General features: G+C 34.7%; 2 protein-coding genes across 8 annotated transcripts in view; one reads left to right on the forward strand and one right to left on the reverse strand.

Moving 5' to 3' along the window:
• EML5 (EMAP like 5) overlaps window positions 1-17916 on the forward strand; it is a 182843-nt gene extending 164927 nt beyond the window's left edge. For both annotated transcript variants that reach the window (XM_078151443.1, XM_078151444.1), the window contains 8 exons: window positions 3708-3822; window positions 4413-4601; window positions 4788-4960; window positions 12005-12167; window positions 12484-12587; window positions 13846-13999; window positions 15164-15264; window positions 15620-17916. In XM_078151443.1, coding sequence (XP_078007569.1) covers window positions 3708-3822; window positions 4413-4601; window positions 4788-4960; window positions 12005-12167; window positions 12484-12587; window positions 13846-13999; window positions 15164-15264; window positions 15620-15656 — 1036 coding nt within the window. In that variant the 3' untranslated portion in view covers window positions 15657-17916. The remainder of the gene's footprint in view (window positions 1-3707; window positions 3823-4412; window positions 4602-4787; window positions 4961-12004; window positions 12168-12483; window positions 12588-13845; window positions 14000-15163; window positions 15265-15619) is intronic.
• Window positions 9349-20974, reverse strand: part of ZC3H14 (zinc finger CCCH-type containing 14) — a 60785-nt gene continuing 49159 nt past the window's right edge. For 3 of the 6 annotated variants that reach the window (XM_021000378.1, XM_021000373.1, XM_021000379.2), the window contains 2 exons: window positions 10329-10476; window positions 9349-10072 (listed from right to left, as the gene is read on the reverse strand). In XM_021000378.1, coding sequence (XP_020856037.1) covers window positions 10434-10476 — 43 coding nt within the window. In that variant the 3' untranslated portion in view covers window positions 9349-10072; window positions 10329-10433. Of the gene's footprint in view, window positions 10073-10328; window positions 20873-20974 lie in introns of all 6 variants that reach the window. The other 3 variants (XM_021000375.1, XM_078151442.1, XM_021000376.1) reach the window with 3 other exon arrangements.

The following is a 20974-nucleotide window of genomic DNA, read 5'->3' on the forward strand; positions in this document are numbered from 1 at the left end:
AATTTTTGACAATTGCTTGTATATGTTGAGTGAGTAAAAGTGAAGAATTGAGGATGACACCTGAGTTGTGAACCTGGTGATTAGAAGGATGGTGGTATCTACCCTTTACAGAATTAAGAGAATTGAATTTTGGTGGAAAGATAACAATAGGCAGATAAAGCATTTATTAAGTGCTTACTTTGTGCCCAGGTACTATGCTAAGTACTGGGAATACAAATACAGTGTTAAAAGACAGTCCCTCCCTGAAGGAGCTTACATTTTAACGAGAGAAGATAATACATAAAATTAGCTGGTAATGGATGGGTAGGGATACCTTTGAGGGGGTAAGGTCAAGACTCAGGAGTTGAGCCCATAGAGAAGTGAGGATGGAGAGCTAGAAACTTCCTAAAATGGTATATCTAGACAAAAACTAACAGATCAGAGGAGGGGGCCGCAGATGTGGGGGCTGCTGGGGTAAAGGTAGAAAAGTCTGCAGAAGCAAAAATGAGTTAGAGCGGAATGGGATGAGATGTGGAATGTAGATCACAACCCCTCCATGCTAGCTTATCCTGTGCAGCTCACTCTGTCCCTCCTAAAATGAAAAGGGAGCACGAGAAGGATGTGGGGTTTCACCCACTTCTCACCACCTTAGAGTGTAGCATCATGGGGCAGTGAGCAGGGGCACAGCAGATATAGAGACTGGGAGTGGGGTGGAGATTTCCTGTGATAATTATGCAGCTGCTGCTGTGGGTACATAGGACAGGGTTTGATTACAGCTTCCCTTAAGAGCAGAAGCCTGGTGCAGAAAGGAGGTTTGTAACTTCCACAGAGTTAAGAGTGGGGTAGGGATAATAGTTATACTTGTATTGGAGATGAGCATCACAGTTGACTACCAGGGAGCATGAATATTGAACCTAAAAATAGGCCTATACCATGACAAAAACATCATTACTTAAAATATTTAGCAATGTAGATTGAACTGTCTTCTCTTCGAGTCTTCACATATACTCTGATATAGGAATAGAGAACTTTCGGCCTCAAGGCCACATGTGGCCCTCCAGGTCCTCAAGTGTGGCCCTTTGATTGAATCCAAACTTCACATAACAAATCCCCTTAATAAAAGGATTTGTTCTGTAAAACTTGGATTTAGTCAAAAGGCCACACTCAAGGACCTAGAAGGCCGCATGTGACCTGGGGCCACAGGTTCCCCACCCCTACTTTGGTAGGTTCCAAATACTTAATCTACATCTCAGTGAATTTACTTGCTCACATTTTCCTACAGTGAACCAAGTGTAGTTGGATGACATGGAGCATTATCTAAAATTAGTGATACTTTAATTGTGGTATTATTCACCTTAAAATATTTTTCAACAGTTGGACTTTGAAAACCATTCTTTAAAAATAGCTTTCTTATATGACCACTAAAAAACTAGAACCAATCAATGGTTATGCATGATTATTAGTTTTAATTTTAAATTCTTTTCTGCCTTACCTCCCAACAAAAGTGTCTGGTGATCCCTTCAATCCAGGTTGTTTTTTCTTTCTTGGAAACATAAGATTCTGTAAGCCATCTTTTTCTAGAATAAGCATGTATCATCGACATTAGGCATTTGTTAATTATTCTATCTACCTTCTTTGATTATTTTCATCAGATCATCAGGATATTTAGCTGCTGCATCCTCATTTGCACTGACCACCTCTCTGATAATTTTTAAATTATGTGATTGAACTCAGTTTTTAAAGTGATCTAACCAACACTTGCGTAAAAATTTCTTCTCTAGCTATTTTATTTCCCTTTCCATTTATTGCCTTACCTAAACTTGAAGCTTTTTCCTAATGGCTGCTTGGCCAAGAAGAATACATTTTTTATTTCAATCTATATAGCTAAAAGATACTCTATTTCTATCACTGAAACACTTCTACTCCTTGTAGTTACAAACCACAAAAAGCTAATGCAGTATTGCGTTTTTCTTTTATTTCACCTGCATGTTTTGTAATATTCTCTGCCTGTGCATTCCTATATCTCACTCCACATTTATGCCATTTAATTCTGTCACATTTTTGTTTTGGGGTAATAATGAGCCTCTTCTTTTTTGTCCTAGCAGTTTCCATCTAAAGTATTCTTCCTTTTGTTCACTTTGTTAAGGACTTTTTAAAAACATAACACAGCTGTTGATAATATTATATACAGCAGCACATAACATCCACACATGACATTAGGTTAAATGCCGACTTGACAAGATAGCAGGGTAAAACCCTCAGCTATCTACCTTGCATATGTTACATTAACTGAATTTTGGCCAATATTAAATGTGACCTGGTATTTTGTAGTACTAAATCACTAAATTGAATTTTGTATGATTCAAACTTAAATTAACCAGGTCCTAGCTCTACATAATCATTTATATAATGTTTCTCCCACTAAAATGTGAACTTTTTGAGGGCAGGGACAATGTTTTTCCCTTTCTCTAGATCCCCAATGCTTAGCACTGTGCCTGGCACATTATAAGTACATGTGATAATGACTATAGTCTCTTAAAAATATTTTAGAATGATTTAATGAATTTTCTTTATTTTTCACAATGTTTAACTTTCAGGTTACTTCAAAACATTTTTCTCTATTCTGTATCTAAAAATAAAGTGAAAGTGAATTCTAAACAATGATGGCAGTTATTTTAAGTTTAAAGATAGATAGCTAGGGTATTCCACCAGAGATCTTCTTCAAAATTAATGAAGCTATTAAAGTTTGGCCATTTAATCAGTTGTCAGTACACCCAACTGTACTAATATTTAGACTGCATGTTTCAGTCTTATAGCATAAGCAACTTGTTCAGATGCTTTGCAGAAATTAAAGTTAACTATATTTATGGTGTTTCCCTGATCTGCCAGCGTAGTAGTCCTGTCCACAAAGGAGACATCTCCTACAGGCTGCTAAGAGCTTTAGAATTAGAAGGCTTCCTTGGGCTGCTTTGACTATTAGAGGTTCAGAAATGTCCTTACCCTTTTAAGAAAGTTCCCTTGTCCCTTCCTGCCTATTCCTAATACAGAAGGATATGTAATTTAGCCCCGTCAGCTTTTCCTACTCCTTTCAAGCCTGTAAGCTTAACTTCTTTTTCAGTTTTATATTCCTCTACTCCCTATGTGAATTCTTAATTATTGTCAAACTGGTCTACTCACTGTCCATAGAGCAAGTAGGTATGCACTACAGTTTAGTATGGTTAGTGGGGAAAGTGTTAGACTTGGATTCAAAAGACCCAGATTCAGATCCTGGCAATGACAGTTATCGTGTGATTCTGGGCAAGTCACTTCACCTTATTGTGCTTCAGTTCTTCTGTCTATAAAGAAAGGATAATAATATTTGCATTACCTACCTTATAGTGTTGTTATGAGAAAAGTACTTTGTAAACTTTCATATTTCATACAAATGTGAACTATTAATATTAATGTTAGTAATCTGGGCTGGAATTTTAAAAGATATAAATGATAAGTGATATATATTGAGAATTATGGAGGAAAAGGATAGATTACTTTAAAATTGATATCACTCAAAATGAAATTATTTTTACATTGAATTTTTTTTTGGATAGAGATTGATTTTAAAATATCAGAAGAATCTGATTTGAAATAGGAATACATTTCATATCCTTTTTATTTTAATTAAGACAGTTATATCCAGTTATAACTGATATTTAGCCTGTTGTTTGGGCTTGGGGTTATTCTTTACTTAGGTCAAAAGAAGGAGGAGCAGTTAAGCTTTGGGACCAGGAGCTGAGGCGGTGCCGTGCCTTCAGACTAGAGACAGGACAAATTACAGATTGTGTTCGCTCTGTGTGCAGAGGCAAAGTAAGATTTTTTTTTCTTAACATTTATTAGATTATGTATCAGGTATAAGAGACTAATTTTAGTTATAATTTTCTTACCCATTGCTGTGCTGCTTAGCATTTGCCACTGAGACCAATTTACTTGCTCTTTCTTCACTGTTACTTCCTTTACTCTGCCATCTTTGATACTGCAGCTATATGTAGAGCCCTTATATCACTGAACAGGGTAGAAAGTTATACTCCTCACTTTATCTATATTTAATTTTGCTTATTTTCTTGAGCTTACTCCCACATTAATTAAGTAGATTTGGGTTCAGAAGCCATATGGCTCAGGTGGTTGGAACATGTTAAGTATCATGATAATCAGTTAGCTGATCATAGAAAGAAATGCTATACACAGTGGCCATAGACTATATCTGTAACACAGCTAACCCTATTTCAAATGTTTGCTTCTGGTCATAGGAAGAACTGGATAAAAGTGTGGTTTGTTCAAAACTGGGGGAGGGGAGAGAATTCAAAGTCACATATCCTCCTAATTGTGAATCAGTAATCATTTTTGTATTAAAAAGGACAATATTATATAACAATGTAATATTTTTGCCTGTGTTTCAGGGAAAGATACTAGTTGGGACTAAGAATGCAGAAATAATTGAAGTAGGAGAGAAAAATGCAGTGTGTAACATCTTAGTTAATGGTCATATGGATGGACCAATCTGGGGACTTGCAACACATCCTTCAAGAGATTTTTTCCTTTCTGCGGCAGAAGACGGCACAATAAGACTCTGGGATATTGCTGATAAAGTAAGTACAAATAATTTAGAAAGGTGTTACGATTCGCAAACATCGGCACAACAATTCTGCATTTGTTAACAGTTAAAGAAATTATTTTCTCGAGGTTATATTGAGTAGTTGATAGCCTTGGGGAAAACTGATTTTGTACAAGATACCTAATTTGAATCCTCTGTGACCTTTTCTGTTCTCATGTAGAAGATGCTAAATAAAGTCAATTTGGGTCATGCTGCCCGTACTGTGTGCTACAGCCCTGAAGGGGACATGGTAGCTATTGGCATGAAAAATGGAGAATTTATCATTTTACTGGTGACTTCTCTAAAAATATGGGGAAAGAAAAGAGATAGGAGATCTGCCATCCAAGACATCAGGTTAGTAAAATATTAGCAATATATACTTATTTAAATCACCGTGAAATTTAGTACTTGGTATGAACATAAAAAATGTCACACTAATCCAGCCAACCTGGGATTGTTTTCTGCTGGTGACACTAAGGATTATGTTATAGGGGAACAATTTTGTTCTTTGTGGTGTTAGCCTCCAGAAAATATGACCAAATTTAATTATGTCTCTGAATTTTTTAAACTACCCTATTTAGTATTTTATATCTACCCTGCATATCTTTATTAACAAATTTTTTTCTACCTCCAATTATGTTGTCAACTTCTTGGAAGCAGAGAGTTTCTTAACCTGGCTTTGCTTATATACGTAATAATTCCTCTTATTTAGACTAAAACTTACTCTTTCAAGCTTTCAGAGATTCTTCCTACTTATTTTCTGCAATTTGATAAGGAAGTCCATGGTCACCTATCCATATCTTTCATGGGTTTATAGATTTTTTAGCTTGTTGCCACGCAGCTTTCATCTTTGCAAATGTTGACATTCTGATTTTTTAAAATTTCATCTCTCTCTTAAACATTTCGCTATTTCACCCGCTGTATTCTGCATATACCTGGATCTATAAAAGGTATGATAATGTTTTTACCTACTATAGTGCTGAGCAAAAAGTAGATTCTCAGTAATTATTTGAATAATTGTTGAATTATTTGTCACAACACACAAGCTGGGCTGATGACAGTCATGAGTTTATAATTGTGTAAAAATTATTTTTCCCCATAGATGAATAAGAAGGTCTGGGTTTGAGTTCCAGTGCTTCAGTGTTACTCTAACTAGTTCACATTGGCATTCATTTTCAGTTTTTCTACTCACGTTGATGCTTAAACTTTTCCAAACTGAAGATTATTTGCCATTTTCCTACCACTTCAAAAAACCTTACGAGATATTCCTTTGTTTTATGCTGATAAATTTGGTTTAAGAGCCATCACCTCTTATAACTAGGAAAATTTACTTTCTAACCCACTTTGATAGATAATTCTTTAAAATGTTAAGTAAAACTGATCCCAGAACCAGTCATTTGAGAACATGCTGATCATAATAAGAGTGTCATATAGAAGTGTCCATTTTTTTCCTGCTTTCATTTCTTGTCTTTAAGCCAGTCTTTTTGTGATTCCTTTTTTTCCATACCTATTAGTTCTTAATGGCAGCTTAATTCTTTTTTCCAATGCTTTGGTTTGGTTTTGAATGGCAGAAAGGCATCTTGGTGTGTTGGGGAAGAAGTACTGAATTAGGTAGTTAGGAGACTTAGGGGTTTAGATGCATCTCTGCCATTAATTAGTTATATAAGCAAATCACTTAGGCCTCTGGGTTTGTTTCTTTATCCAGGGAATTAGGGAGTTGAGATTAGATTCTTTTTAAGGGTCTCTTCCTGCTCTTAAATTCTGATTCCATGAGAGAGAAATTTTAATTCATACTCTTCCTTTCAGAAAATATCATCTCTGTATTTAAAGGTATCAGTGGATCTATGATGTCACTGATGTGATAATCCCTTTAATGGGGCAAATTACAACCCATCCATGCCTTTTTATCCCCTTGGTTCTTGTCCACACCTTCCCACAAATCTTTCAAAGGGGGCCTGCTCAATGTATCAGAGGCCTTCCTCTAGATCTGTTCACTTTTACCATACAGTATTTAGGCTTTCCAGTTATCCCTAAGTTGTCCTAAGTCTCAGTAAATGAGTTATTCACCTCTTTTTTTCTTCTTCTTCTTTTTTTTTTTTTTGGTGAGGCAGTGAGGGCTAAGTGACTTGCCCACAATCACACAGCTTGTGAGTGTTATGTGTCTGAGGCTGGATTTGAACTCAGGTCCTCCTGACTCCAGGGCCGGTACTCTATCCACTATGCCACCTAGCTGCCCTCTTATTCACCTCTTTTTCTGATATTATATCTCCTGGATATATTTTACACCACTCTTTGTGTGCAAGGCATTGGTTGGTATTATGCTACAACCAGCTTTTATCCATATACTGTCTCTCCATTATCCTTTGTGTTACCAATGCTTGTGATTCTTTAGAGAGTGAATATTCCATAATTCACTATCATACAGCACCATTAATAGAATGCTAGTGTTAAAAAAGATGAGCTTTTGTTTTAGGGAAGTGCTTGTAGGTAATTAAAAGTACCACATAATTTCCTCAATGAAATCCAGCCAGCTTTTTCTTTCCATTTAATTTTGGCCCTGTTCGTTGGCCATCCATGGTGTCCTGTCCAAGGTATACATACTGATAAACCCACCATTTGGACCTTATATCCAACTGAATGTAAGTCTGAACAGTTGTCATTTTTTCATCCATTTGGTTTTCTTTGTATTCCTTGTTAAAACAATTTTGACTGTTGTGCCACTCATTTAAGAGGCTCTGCAGTGTTCTTGAGTTTGTTGAAATCAATACAATATTTGCAAAAAATAGTATCTGAAGGACTTAACATCTACAGGTAGTCACTCTGTTGTTGAGGCTTTATGTTGAATATCATTTGTGACTACGGAAAACATTTTTAATGCACACATAATTTCCTGTTTTATGCCTTCCCTTATATTGATAATCAGGAGCATGGCAGAATACTCATCTCTGTTGATGTATTTTGCATGGGAAATACTTATTGGAAAAAAGAGTCTGTAAGAATGCATTTTGTTCGGCCTCAGACACGTAACACTAGCTGTGTGACCCTGGGCAAGTCACTTAACCCCACTGCCTAGCCAAAAAAAAAAAAAGAATGCATTTTGTTCAGCTTTTTTTATAGTCAAATAATAAACAATGGAATCTTATATCCTCTGTACATTTCAGTCAATTTTACTTTAAGATATCACTATTTACTCTCATTTGTGAAAGCCTTTTTTTCCCATCTTCTCTTCTGTTAAAATACCCTCAATAAGTATATGGATCATTCTTCTTAAGATTTTGTAAAGAGAAAGAAGAAATATGGATAAGTACTAATTGATGTCTTCTTGATCTTTTCTCAGTACTAATACAATCCATGTTGTTTTACATTCTTTCATTATCTTCCTCTTTTTCAGATATCTTGAGAATTGATCCCTTAATGCCTTCAAAATTGTATAACCTTCAGAGTAGACCTCTTCTGTGCATATATTTGGTCCTGTTGAGCTGTTTTTCCATCTTTGTTTCCCTTAGTTTTATTTCTACTTCCTCATGTAACACATCTAGAAACTGACATTGTAAGGTCAAAGTGGTGGTTCCACACCATCATCAATGAAAAATATTTTTGTTGTAAAAAATGCTGACAGATTTATTCCATTTTTCATCTGTTTACTGGTCTCCTTCGGGTTTCATTTTTAAAACCTCTTGGAATGAGCTGATTAAACTGGGTTACCAAGTCTTCTGAAAACTCATTTTTGTCTCCACTGTTTTATGAAGCAGATCTCATAATCTTATACGACAATCTTCCTCTGCCTTTCACACACCCAAATTATTTCAAGTATATTATACTCTATCCTCTTTTTAAAGTCCACTACAGTAGATAATTCTACCATCCACCTTGGGAATTAAAAATTTCAGAATAGAACAAATATCACTGGTGAGAGATTCTTTGTATGTAAAACTTTACTGACAGGAAGTTATCACTTTTGTCCTATTTACTCCGGTTCTGGCATCCAGATTTCAAAGCCATCTATTAAATTACTCATCTGCCTTTCCTTTTTTCTCTAAATCGAAGAGCCTCAAATTCTGTCGCTTTTCCCTATGTGGAGTATCCCTTCCCTCTAATCATCTATAAAATTTCCTTTGACCTCCAAATTCTTCACTTTTGCCTTAAGTTGTGGAATACTCCTTAAGCATATGATCAATAACAATGCCTTATTTTGCACTGTCTTCAATATGGACATTTGATCCTATCTTCCTGTCCAGAGAGCCTTCTCTCCAACCACTGCAGACATTTTTGTTAGATACTCCAAGTGATACAAAGATTTATTATTCTTTTGTCATCATAGTTCTCTCCTGAGGAATGCATATTTTTCATTGTGAAAATAACCTCTAAAAAGTTAGCTACCAGGGGCAGCTAGGTGGCACCGTATATAGAGCTCCGGCCTTGGGAGTCAGGAGGACCTGCGTTCAAATTTGGTCTCATACAGTAGCTGTGTCACCTTGGGCAAGTCACTTAACCCCAACTGCTTCACCAAAAAGCAAAAAGAAAAAGTTAGCTACCTCTTTAAATATGCTTTAATCTCTGTTATTTAAAAGATTGAAAAAATTGCCTCAAGTTCAGGTTCATGTCTTAAGAAAAGCTTGGCCGTCAAGAACGCATGTCAGAGCTGTCTCCCATTTAACTCTCCCTGAGAGTGGAACTAAGAAATCCTACGATGACATGAAAAACGCCATCTACCTCCAGAGAGACAAACTATGAGTACAGAATGAATCGTATTTTTTCACTTTATTTTTCTTGCTTTTTTGGCAACATTACTAATATGGACATGTTTTGCGTGACTTCACATGTGGAATTGGTATCATGTTGCTTTGGATTCTCATTGGGTGGGGGAAGGCCTGGAAGGAGAGAAAAAATGAATGTTAAAAAAAATCTTGAGATGAAGGAGCAGGACAGACTTATTCTCTACTCTTCCTTTTTTAACCTCAGAAGCAGAGAGCACAAAGGGCAAGAGCAGCCTTTTTTATTTCACAGCGCCCCTTTGCTTCTAGTTGTGAATAAGCATCACATAATAATAGCAACACATTTAAGTAGGCCTGTTAATGCTAACAGTTCTGTGAAGGAGTTAGTGTGCTTGATCTTAGCCCCATTTTATATAAGAACTGAAAATTAGAGTGATTAAGTGACTTGCTCTTGGTCACACAACTAGTATGAGTTAGAATTTGAGCCCAGGTGTCCTGACTTGTTAGTGTTTTCAGTTATTAAGAAAAGTTTAAGTAAGTGCCTAGTAAGCTGATAAGTATGGGCAGGCCGTGGTGTTCCACAGAGAACAGAAGTGCCCAGGAACAGGGACATCAAACACATACAAACAGGTTCTTATGCTCACCTTAATCACCGATCTTAATGGCATTTGTATCTTCCAAATGCTTTTTATGTTTACATGTTTTCTTAGCACGGGCAAATCACTTAACCTCGTATAGCCTGTTTCCTCTTCTGAAAAAAATGTGGATGGATGTTACTTGAAATACTTACCTAATAGGGTTTTTGTGGGGAAAAGCACTTTGCAGACTTTGAGGCACTATATTAATATGTGACAATTTGATATACAGGCATACCTCAGAGATACTGCATCGAAACCAGCAACATGGCAGTATTTTTTTGGTTTCCCAGTGCATATAAAAGTTATGTTTATACTACATTGTAGTCTGTTTAGTGCAATGGTATTATGTCTAAAAAACAACATACATACCTTAATTAAAAAATACTTTGTTGGTAAAATATGTTAACTAACCACCATCTGAGCTTCAGCTTACTGGTGGAGGGTCTTGTCTCAGTGTTATTGTCTGTTGACTGATCAGGGTGGTGGTTGCTGAAGACTGGGGTGGATGTGACAATTTCTTAAAAAAGACAACAAGGAAGTTTGTCATATTGATCAATTCTTCCTTTCACGAAAGATTTCTCTAGCAGGCGATACTGTTTGATAGCATTTTACCCATAGTACAACTTCTTTCAAACAGTGCTGCTGCTTTATCAGCTAAGTTTATGTAATATTCTTCGATATTGTTGTGTCTCAGGGAAAAGGGAGGCCCAAGGAGACAGAGAGAGATGGGGGAATAGCCAGTCAGTGGAGCAGTCAGAAAACATACATTTATCAATTAAATTCACCACCATGGCACCCCAAAACAATTACAAGAGTAAAATCAAAGATCACTAGTCACAGATCACCATAATAGATAGAATAGTAGTGAAAAAATGTAAAATATTGCGAGAATTACCAAAATGTGCCACAGAGACATGATATTGAGTACATGCTGTTGGAAAAACAGCACCAATAAGACTCACTCAATGCAGAGTTGCCACAAACCTTCGATTTGTAAAAAAACAACCCCCCCACCCCCGTTATCTGCAAAGCAAAATAAAGCAAAAATGAGGTATGCCTGTGATAGGGAGCATACCAGACATAAGACAGCTGTGTTGTAGGCATTGACTGGCCACACAGTCACGGGCAGGCAGCCACTGACCCTCTTTAACCATCCATTTCCTTATCTGTACAGTTGGGGTACAGTTCTGGATCCCCTTGATGCTAATGCCTTTCCTCTGATTATCTCGTTTATCTTGTATGCATATTTTATGTACATGGTTAATTTGCACATTATCTCCCTCATTAGTCTGTGAGCTCAAGAAGAGGGACTGTTTTTTGCCCTTCTCTGCATCCCCGGTGTTTGGTTCCTGGCATAGTAGGTGTTTAATAAATGCTGGTTGACTGACTTCTCACACCATAGTATTGGTGTAAGAATCAAATAAAATACATTTGAAAGCACTATAAATGTAAATTGTTATAATCGTATTAGGAAAAGTATTATTGTATCTCTTGATTTTCTGACATCCTGTTTATCTGATGCCAAATAGGCCATTTGTGGTTTCTGTTATAAAGTTAATAAAAGTACCACCCTCTACATTCCTCAGATCCATAGTTAGGAGCCTAGGAAGAAGGAATAAGCCTACAGAATGCAGAGAATACAGTGACCAGAATGCCAGACAATTGGCACCAAAAATAAGTGCTACATATACATGCTTTAGACAACAGCATTCTGAAAAACCAATAAACATTTTAAATGGAATTTGGAGACAATCTAGGAAAAAAGCTGTTCAGAACTAAAAGTGAGATTTTTACTTTTATTACAAAAGTTAGCTCACAGCTTTCCAAGAGAGACTAGTACTGTTTACAAAAGTAGAGCTAATTAATTTGACAAATTATGCTGCTGTCAACTAAAATTAGTCTACTATAGCCCAGTGTTGACCATCACTTAGAAAACATAACTTTGGTCAAAAATAGAAAAACCCAAGCTTTTAAATCTTTGAACTATTTCAAATGTGCTATACTTTTTTTTTTACATGTTTCAGTGTTTTTTCTTGTATATTCAGGTTTAGTCCAGACTCCAGATACTTAGCTGTGGGTTCTAGTGAGAATGCAGTGGATTTTTACGACTTAACATTGGGCCCTACACTTAACAGAATCAGCTACTGCAAAGACATCCCAAGCTTTGTTATTCAAATGGACTTTTCTGCTGACAGCTGTTACCTTCAGGTACAGTACCTATAAACAGTTTATCAGAGTACTTGTCTAGTGTTTTAATTTAAGTACACTTAAATTTGGCCTTTAAACTATTTCATTTTAACTTCATTATTGTTTCCATATCCTGACATTTTCATTAGATATTCCTCCCTACTCTCATTTCCTTGGGAAAAAACTTATTTTTATAGCACTCATGTTTTATTTACTTTGGAATTGTAAATTAGGTGGTAGTATTACTATACGTATGTATTATAGCATGTATAAACTCTTGACTTTTGGCAGTCTCTCACATAACTGAAATCTTGTCTCTTTTTAATTATAATTAAAGGTCTCCACTGGTTCATATAAACGGCATGTCTATGAAGTGCCTTCAGGAAAACAGCTGATGGCTCAAGCTGCCATCGACAGAATAACTTGGGCTACGTGGACTAGGTAAATGTTTCATGGGTTCAGAATGAAAGCTTTCTGAAAGTGGTTAAGTTAGTGAAGAGGATCACTTTTCTCAACAAGTCTGTCTATATAAGGCAAGAGGTGTCTGAAACAAAACAGTGGCCAATCAGTTTTCTGTCAGTGATATTTCTTTCTCCAAGGAGCTCTCAAAAAATGCCTGCCAACAGCGTGCTGACCTCTTCCTATGCAATTAAGAAGGGAACAATAAATAAACTGAACTGATAGCTGCTGGTTTTAACTTTATAATGTCTGTCATTTGTTTGCCTAACAAATATCCAGAGAGTTTTCAGAATCTCATTTAAAAAAAATACAAAAATCAAAACAATAATGATTTGGGCTTTTTCTTTACTTTGGAAGTATGAATAGTCATCACAGATTTCCGGTGGCAGCTTTAACTTGGAAAGAGATTGATGGCTTTGTTTTGTTTAAGCAGCAGCTGCCACTTTTCTCTCAAGAGGCTTTTACAGTTATGCTTACGTTGTTGCAAAGAAAGGTTTTACGCACAAGTCAGTATGGTGAATTTCAGCATATCCTCAATATTCTCTTTTAGAAATATGAGCAAAAAAAATTGCAGAAATTACAACTACATATTCAAACACAGCAATGACTACATTCTAGACAGATGAAAACTGCAAATTAACCTTTGGTATACAGACTCTGATATATTATTTTTCCCAATGTTAGTCATATGTTTGTAAAGGTTTCTTTTTGTTATTTTCTTCTTTGGAACTGTATAGGATAAAAGGTGCCATAAAATTGGTATCATCTATATTGCTTTGGGAAAACTGAACTGTTGACGTCCATCGTTGTTAGTACAAGTTCTATTAGAAAGTTTTATTATTAAATATCTACTTAATCCTTTAAAAGAACTGTTAAGTCTTAAACAGCCTTTTAAGTAACACCTTGATTTTGAAGAATTTATTGACTCTAAACAATTTAAGGTCTAATTACAGAAAAACAGAAACCAACTAGGCATATTCTCACTAGTAACTCAGTTCAAATGTGTTATCCCCTGCCTTAACTTAGTTCCTTCCTCATACTTCCCTAATAGGTATTGTTTATTACTAATGATTAATAACTATTTACTACTTTTAATTGCGTGTTCTATGAGTTTCCTTTGGAAGTCTTGTTTAAAATCCTAAACTTATCACTAAAACATGTGCTCTTCTTCAGTAAAATGTAACTTTGGGATTTTCCAGTGGATACAGTGACCTTTTTTTTTTGTCCTTTATCCCCCCAGCATTCTAGGAGATGAAGTAGTTGGAATATGGTCAAGACATACTGAGAATGCTGATGTCAATTGTGCCTGTGTGTCTCATTCAGGAATCAGCCTTGTAACTGGAGATGACTTTGGCATGGTCAAGCTATTTGACTTTCCATGTCCAGAAAAATTTGTAAGTTTGTATTTTCTGTTTAGTATTTATTTTGTTGTACTGGTTCACGCCAAAGTAATTTTTAAAAAAATCATTTGTACTTAAGTTAACTTCCTTTTGGTCAAGGAGCTTTTAAAAAAAAAATTCTACAACTTAGCATAATGAACACTTAATAAGCACTTATTTCCTACATTAAAAAGTGATACAGGCAAGGCCCCAACTTTAGAATACGTCACATTCCAAGTCACTTCTGGAACCTGAATAGCATTTTTTCATTGAAAAAATTGTTTGCATGGCATCTAAAGTGGGGAAATAAACTCCAGAGGTTGGCAACAGAGGGAAAAGGGCAGTTTCCTGGGGCAGATGTTCCATGGTGGCCATTCATAAATAATATCTGTAATTAAGGTCCTAAGGAAGTCAAGGGTTGCACATACTTTTTCATTTGGAAATACTTCAAATTTCTCCCTATATGCTTATCAGTCAAATTTCCCTGAATCTTCCAAATTTGTTAGGGTATCTCTTACCTAACATTCATGAACAAAGCAGCTTTAAAATCTAGTGTGCACAATTTAAAAAATTTTTGTTTTATGTGTGTGTGTGTGTGTGTGTGTGTGTGTGTGTATATACACACATGCATTTAAGTACTAGCTTCTCATTCCAGTTAGAACATAAGCACTCCTTGCAAATGGGGGTTGTTTTATTCACTGAATTCATACTTGGGTTCCCCAAACCTTGGCACGTGATAGATACTTAATAAATGTTTGATTGCAATAGGAATATTTTTTTTTCCTCCAAAGGTACATTATAGTTACCATCTCTGGAAGTTACCAATGATATATCTTTTTTGAGGCAGGATGGTTATCACATTCTAGGTATGATTTGCCCTCTCATCTTTTTTTCATAAAATAATAGTATGACAACTCTGTCTTTCCTGGAGACTTACATTTAACTTATACTTTATTATACCATGGAGCCCAGCACATTTTTGTATTTAAATTCAAATCTTATTTAGTAGGGGAAATGTCTTTGGACTAAAGCCACATATAAAACCTATCAGAGAGTCATAAAGGACTCAAGAAAGCTTTCCTAGCAGATCTTTGATATAAGTTTTAGTTTTTGTCTCCTAATGAAAATGTCCTGATGTCTCTCATTTTCACTGTGATTTTCCTTTTTCTCCCCATTCAGGCAAAACACAAAAGGTTCTTAGGTCACTCTGCACATTTGACCAATATTCGGTTTACAAGTGGTGATCGACATGTTGTTAGTGCTGGAGGGGATGACTGCAGGTTGGTATCTTTCCCTACTCAAAAAAGGATTAGGAAGGGGAAATAATTTACTAAAGTTTATGAGAGGAGTGCCTTCAAAAATTGAGTTTATAGAGTATGCTTTTGAACAGATTATTTCATAGTAAGAAGTTAGAATGATTATTTCATGTAAAGTAAAATATGGTAGGAAAAACTAGAATTCCCTTATAGATTCTATTTGGCTAATACTACAAATATGCAAACATAATTTAATGGTGGTTATTACATTCTTTTAGAACCCCATAGAATTTTAGAGCCTCACCAAAATTTAAGTACCCTGAACACATTAGCATTTTTTCCTCTAACAACTTACTTTTCTATTTATTTCAAACCGCAGCTTATTTGTCTGGAAATGCATACATATGCCACACTGAAGGAGATTTGAATGCTGAGGAAACACTGTATGAAGTAACTCACTCAAGAATACAATAAGAAAAGCCTTTGCATGATCAAGAAATGGTGCTAACCCCAAGATAAATCAAAATTGGGGAAATGCCTAGAATCTTAACAGAAAGATTATTAACTCAATATATTTGCTATAGTACTTAATCATGTTAGTAATCTGTTCACTGCCAGATATTCAAAATAATATTCAGAGAAATCAGAGTTGAATGTGGGCTTCACATAAGATCAAGGATTTTATTTAAGACAATTTTATTTGAAACATAAGTTATTATTTCCACGGCTTTCTGTATCAACTTGGCAAAGCTATAAGGTACAGTATGGTGTGTTGTTTGGGGGGGGGGGGTTGTTTTGTTTTGGGTTTTTTTGGCAAGTGAAAGATTCTTTATATTCCCATTTTCTTCTCTCTACCTTGCCCATCCCAGTTCACCTTTTACAGTTTCATTCTCTTAAACTTAACTATTACAATTAGATATCTATTTTCTCCCACTCTATTCCCCCCCCCAAAAGAGCCCCCCAAAGCACTGGTTATTTCTAATCTAAGTATGAACACTGAATGCTGATTAAACTGTCACACTGAAAATATTTTTGAAGGCTACCTAGTGAAATATTATGCTATCTATTTTGCTAAGGAAAATGAAGCTACTTCAAAATGTTAAACTTTCTTATTCATTTCAGCAAATTGGTAGCAAACTGAAGTCTGACAATGGCTTACACATAGTAAATTTTCCTGGAGAAAATGGTAGAATGTTTTTAAAATACCTTTATAAAAACTGAAGTCATTACAAATTCAGAACTGTCATATCCACAGCTGGTAAATCAGTGCTTGCTAAACACACACCAAGCTGCTTTCATAGATCTTTAGTGATTTGATTTTTGCCCTGACTTAGAAACAAAGTTTTTCACTTTGTCAGCACTTTGTGCAAGACTGGAAAAGTATAATTCTAGTTGCTGCTTTGTGAATAAACCCATGGTGATTTCAACATCAGATGTTTAAGATATTATCATAGTTCCACAATATTTGAGCTCTTATCACCTTTTTCTAAGGTTCAGAAATTAACAGTGTAAACTAAAATTTAAAAAAGAACATTTAGTCTAAATAACGAAATTGGAATAAGGATTCTCATGTTATTTGGGGATAAATAATACTAAATAAAATTAAGTAAGATTTAAAAGTAGAAATTTTAGACAGGAATAAAACTGGAAGACATGTTCAAAAGCCATCATGATTTCATGTTTCGGTAAAATGTAGATGGTCTCTGAGGTTTCTTCCAGTCTTGGAACTCTAATACTATTTTAGCTGAACTTGTAATATTATTCTCACAGCAACTTCATTTTTTAATAAGTATGAATTTGAAATAAATGCATTGGTTATGATAAATCCTTGGCATAAATTTAGTGAGGGAAAAATGTTTTTTTCTCCTATTGGGAAGATTAGTGCAGTTTTACATAGGCTGGTTTCCAATATGACTTTTAAAAACTACTAAATCAAATGAACATTAATATGTTTCAAAATTGAGCACATCAAAATTACTGCTTGGCTGATTTAGACAAATGAGTACAATACTTATAATTCTTCCATTACTTGCTGCTGAGGACAAAAAACTAGTACTCTTTTATTTATGTGTGAAATTAAAGTCCAGTCTTAATTTAGAAAATTTTTATAGCATCTACTTAAAAGACCTAAAAATTTATACTGAGCTGGCTCCCTCCCCCCAATGCTTAAGACAGATCTTTGGACGTAGACTATTACATTAAGCCACTGGGGTACAATGCTGTGAGTTGCCACAGAAGTGCACTGATAGTATCCAAGTGGCTTAATTTAATGAGGCATCCAGATCATCTAACTTGCTTCCAAGATTGGCTCAGTGTAGCAAAAAACAAAAAATCATCTGCTTTGTATATGAATAATGCAAATATTTGCTGTATGTGAAATTCTGAGCAATTATTTAATTATGTGTCAAAGGCATATCAAATTATCTGAGGCAAAAATATCAGATGAATAATATCTTAAGATCCTCTATTATTAAGACTTACAAATAATTAGAAATTCTGAATAGCATTCCCTGATACACAAGTTCATTTGGAAAGATACCTGAAATGTTCTCTCATATCCCCTATTCATATGAACTCTAATATCAATGGATTCTTCTAAGTCCTGGATAAAAACAGGTTTAAGATTCAGTCATTTTCTTGATCTCTTAAGCACTCCTCAACTAATGTGTGAATTTCCCTAACAATATAGTGCTACCCGAGAAGTAATGAAAAGAAGTCTCCTAAAACTCACAGTGAGACAGTTCATTTTGAAATTTTTAATGTTCATTCAGCACAGAACTAGATGCATTTTCCAGTTAGTGATAATGCAAGTTAAGCAATAGTAAAATGTTAGGCTATGGGGTAAATCAACTTTGTCCAGCTACTTAATGCTTTTAAACAGTTGATCTTAGTTGCCTTTTAAATATAGGTAAGAAAAATAGCTGCGGTACTGAGGGCCATCACTTGACTTTTTAACAAGTCTAATTGATGAATTTATAACAGGAATTTATTTGGCCTAGTATCATGTAAGTCACTACAAGGCAGTACTGCGTAGCATGCTCAGATTTCCTCTATGTATTCCAGACATAATTTTTCAAAAATTAACACCGAAAGAAAGTGGAGGGTTTTTTTTTTAATCCTTCTCAGGCAGTGCATAGTAAACCTCTGTTGGGAATGAGCTATTTTGGAAAATTAGGAGCCTTATGCCTTTTTTCAGGTTAGGTTACAGACTTCATGATTTACACCCATAAAATCTGGCAGATACAAAATAGCCTTAATTATTGTTCAAGTCCTCTTTAGTTAAAGCTTAAAACTATGTTGCTAATTATATTTTCAAAAATTAGTTGTGGGGAGGATAAAATTTGGCAGGTAACTGCCGTATTTTGTTAGACTCTTTTCTAGTTTTGTTTTTAAAACCCAGAAAATTATTTTTGTGTGCATGACATGATTTATCTGGTTAATTTTATCAACCTGATTTGTAATCTGAGACTTCCTGTTTGTTACCTGTGATTCCACTGGGTTTATAAACACAAGCATGCCAAAGCCTACTATGCACTCTTTGTACCAATCACTGTGCTACTGTCAGACCAAAACCATCTCCCTTCTTTGGTCCCCTGTTCTTGTTAATTCTGGATCAAACTTTAAAAATTACCTAGCATTTGTTTTATGTGCAATTTTTTATGTCATAGTAAACAGTAAGTAAAAAACAAAAGCAGTTATATATTGTTTACTTAAGTGGCAAAATGTAATTATATATCAAGGTCAAGAATGATCAGTTTCTAGCATATTAGTATGATTTTTCTCCCCAGATAATTTATTCAAACTCCAACAGCTGTTAAGTTTTGCTTTTTTGTTTAAGTATACATATAGGTGGAGATAATCTTCCTTTTATAAAGAATAGTCTAGATTTCTTACAAATGGCTTTAGCCATTTGAACCAAATGTTTATTCACCTTCTACTTTAATAAATCATTTTTGGAAGGCCTTGTTTCTCAAAATAAGTTAAGTAGATTAGTTTAATAAGAATGTAAAGGAACTGTCTTTTCCCCAAAACCAAAACTTTTTTTGGAGGGGATGGGGGAGTGCTATAAAAAACTCTGTATACAGAAAAATGTATTTTTAGTCTCCTTTTCCTGTCCTAATAAATCATACCTTTAGAATCAACATAGCAATTGTAATTTTTCTCCATTTTGTGAAACAAGGGACTTTCTAAAGGAAACTATTCTATTAAACAGTAATTTGTTCACTCTCTATATAGGATGCACCAAGCCAGAAACTTATCTAAACAACTCAACAATTGGAAAATAGATTATGAAAGAGTTAGCAACATGTTTTTAAATTAACTTACGTGAGGGGAAAAAATTCAACTCTGTAAGTTCCTTGCCTCCTATTCAAATTTGTTTTTGAAAATCAATGTTTCTAATCTTTTCTTCAACTGAAAAGAAATGTTTTTCAAAGCCAATATTCCGTAATTGTTTCATTCTGATGTATAAACAATCTTTGCTTTTAACCAAATGGAGCTTTTTTTTTCTGTATGTTAAATGGCCTCAAAGGCATAGTCATACAACATGTGAAAGATATTTTTAAATGTGTTCCTCTTTATCCATTTGGGCATTTAATCCTTTACAATTAACTTTATAGTCCTGTAATTTTCAAATGTGTAATTCAGATCTGCTTCGTTTAAAAAAAAAAACCTGCAAGTATGCTGTCCACACAATTTTAATTTCCTGGTACATTAATTTTTCACAATGTGAAGATGTATGTATAAGCTATATATTTGTTAAAGCAAAGTTTAAATTGTGTAGCAACTGTTTTATGACATCTTGTGTATATACTTGTAAAAATCTTCTTGTATATTTTTTGTGAAAATGTCATTCCCAAAAGATTTACTGAAAAAAGCATATGTAACTTAACAGTAAATGAAAACATTTTAAAGAATTGAACATTGTACACATTTTTGCAGTTACCATTCTAAATGTTTTACTAAAAGCAAACAGCCTTCCCTTCTATTCTTTTAGTCACAAATTTGCTATGGAAAAAAACTCAGGTAAGTGGATCACATCTAACTTTCAAAAACAACTTCCAAAGCAATGAGTCTGTATTTAAACTGCAAAGTCTACATTTCTCTCTCTCTCTCTCCATGCTTTTCAAAATGGAAAAAAAAAATCACTTGATGTTTCACCCAGTACTATTTTTATTCTTAGTATTCCCCTGCTCATTTCAAACTGGTTAGGGCAATTGTATTTATGTACATAGCACTAATATAGGCCTCATAGAAATGATACAATCAGTCTTTTAATTACTTTAGATAACACCACACTCAGATTCTAATTTTATAAACACTAGGACTCAAATTAGCAGGATACAAACCATGCCTCAAAATGTTTTAATGGAATTTAAAGGTTTTTTTTTTAACCTTACACACTGACTTCTCTTCATAGTAAAAAACCCATGTTAAAACCACTTAAGAAAACTTACAAATTTGAAAAATTAGACACTTCAAATAGGCAACAAACTTCATATTATGAAAACAATATATTCCAAGTTCAAAAGATCTGATAAATTTGTAGAATGTCTTTCACCAGTAGAGTTCAAAGATGGGAGCTTTAAAATCCATGATCTTCTTTCTAGCTACTATGTCTGGTTGTCATTCACTGGAAAAATAAACACACAGTTTATTGCTACGTGTTCATATATAATTTTATCATTCTTCCTTTTTCAGGAAACTGGTGTAGATCAACAGCACTTTTAAAGGC

Source organism: Phascolarctos cinereus, unplaced genomic scaffold (genome assembly GCF_003287225.1).
Source record: "Phascolarctos cinereus isolate Bilbo 61053 unplaced genomic scaffold, phaCin_HiC Scaffold_3;HRSCAF=262, whole genome shotgun sequence".
NCBI lineage: Eukaryota > Metazoa > Chordata > Mammalia > Diprotodontia > Phascolarctidae > Phascolarctos > Phascolarctos cinereus.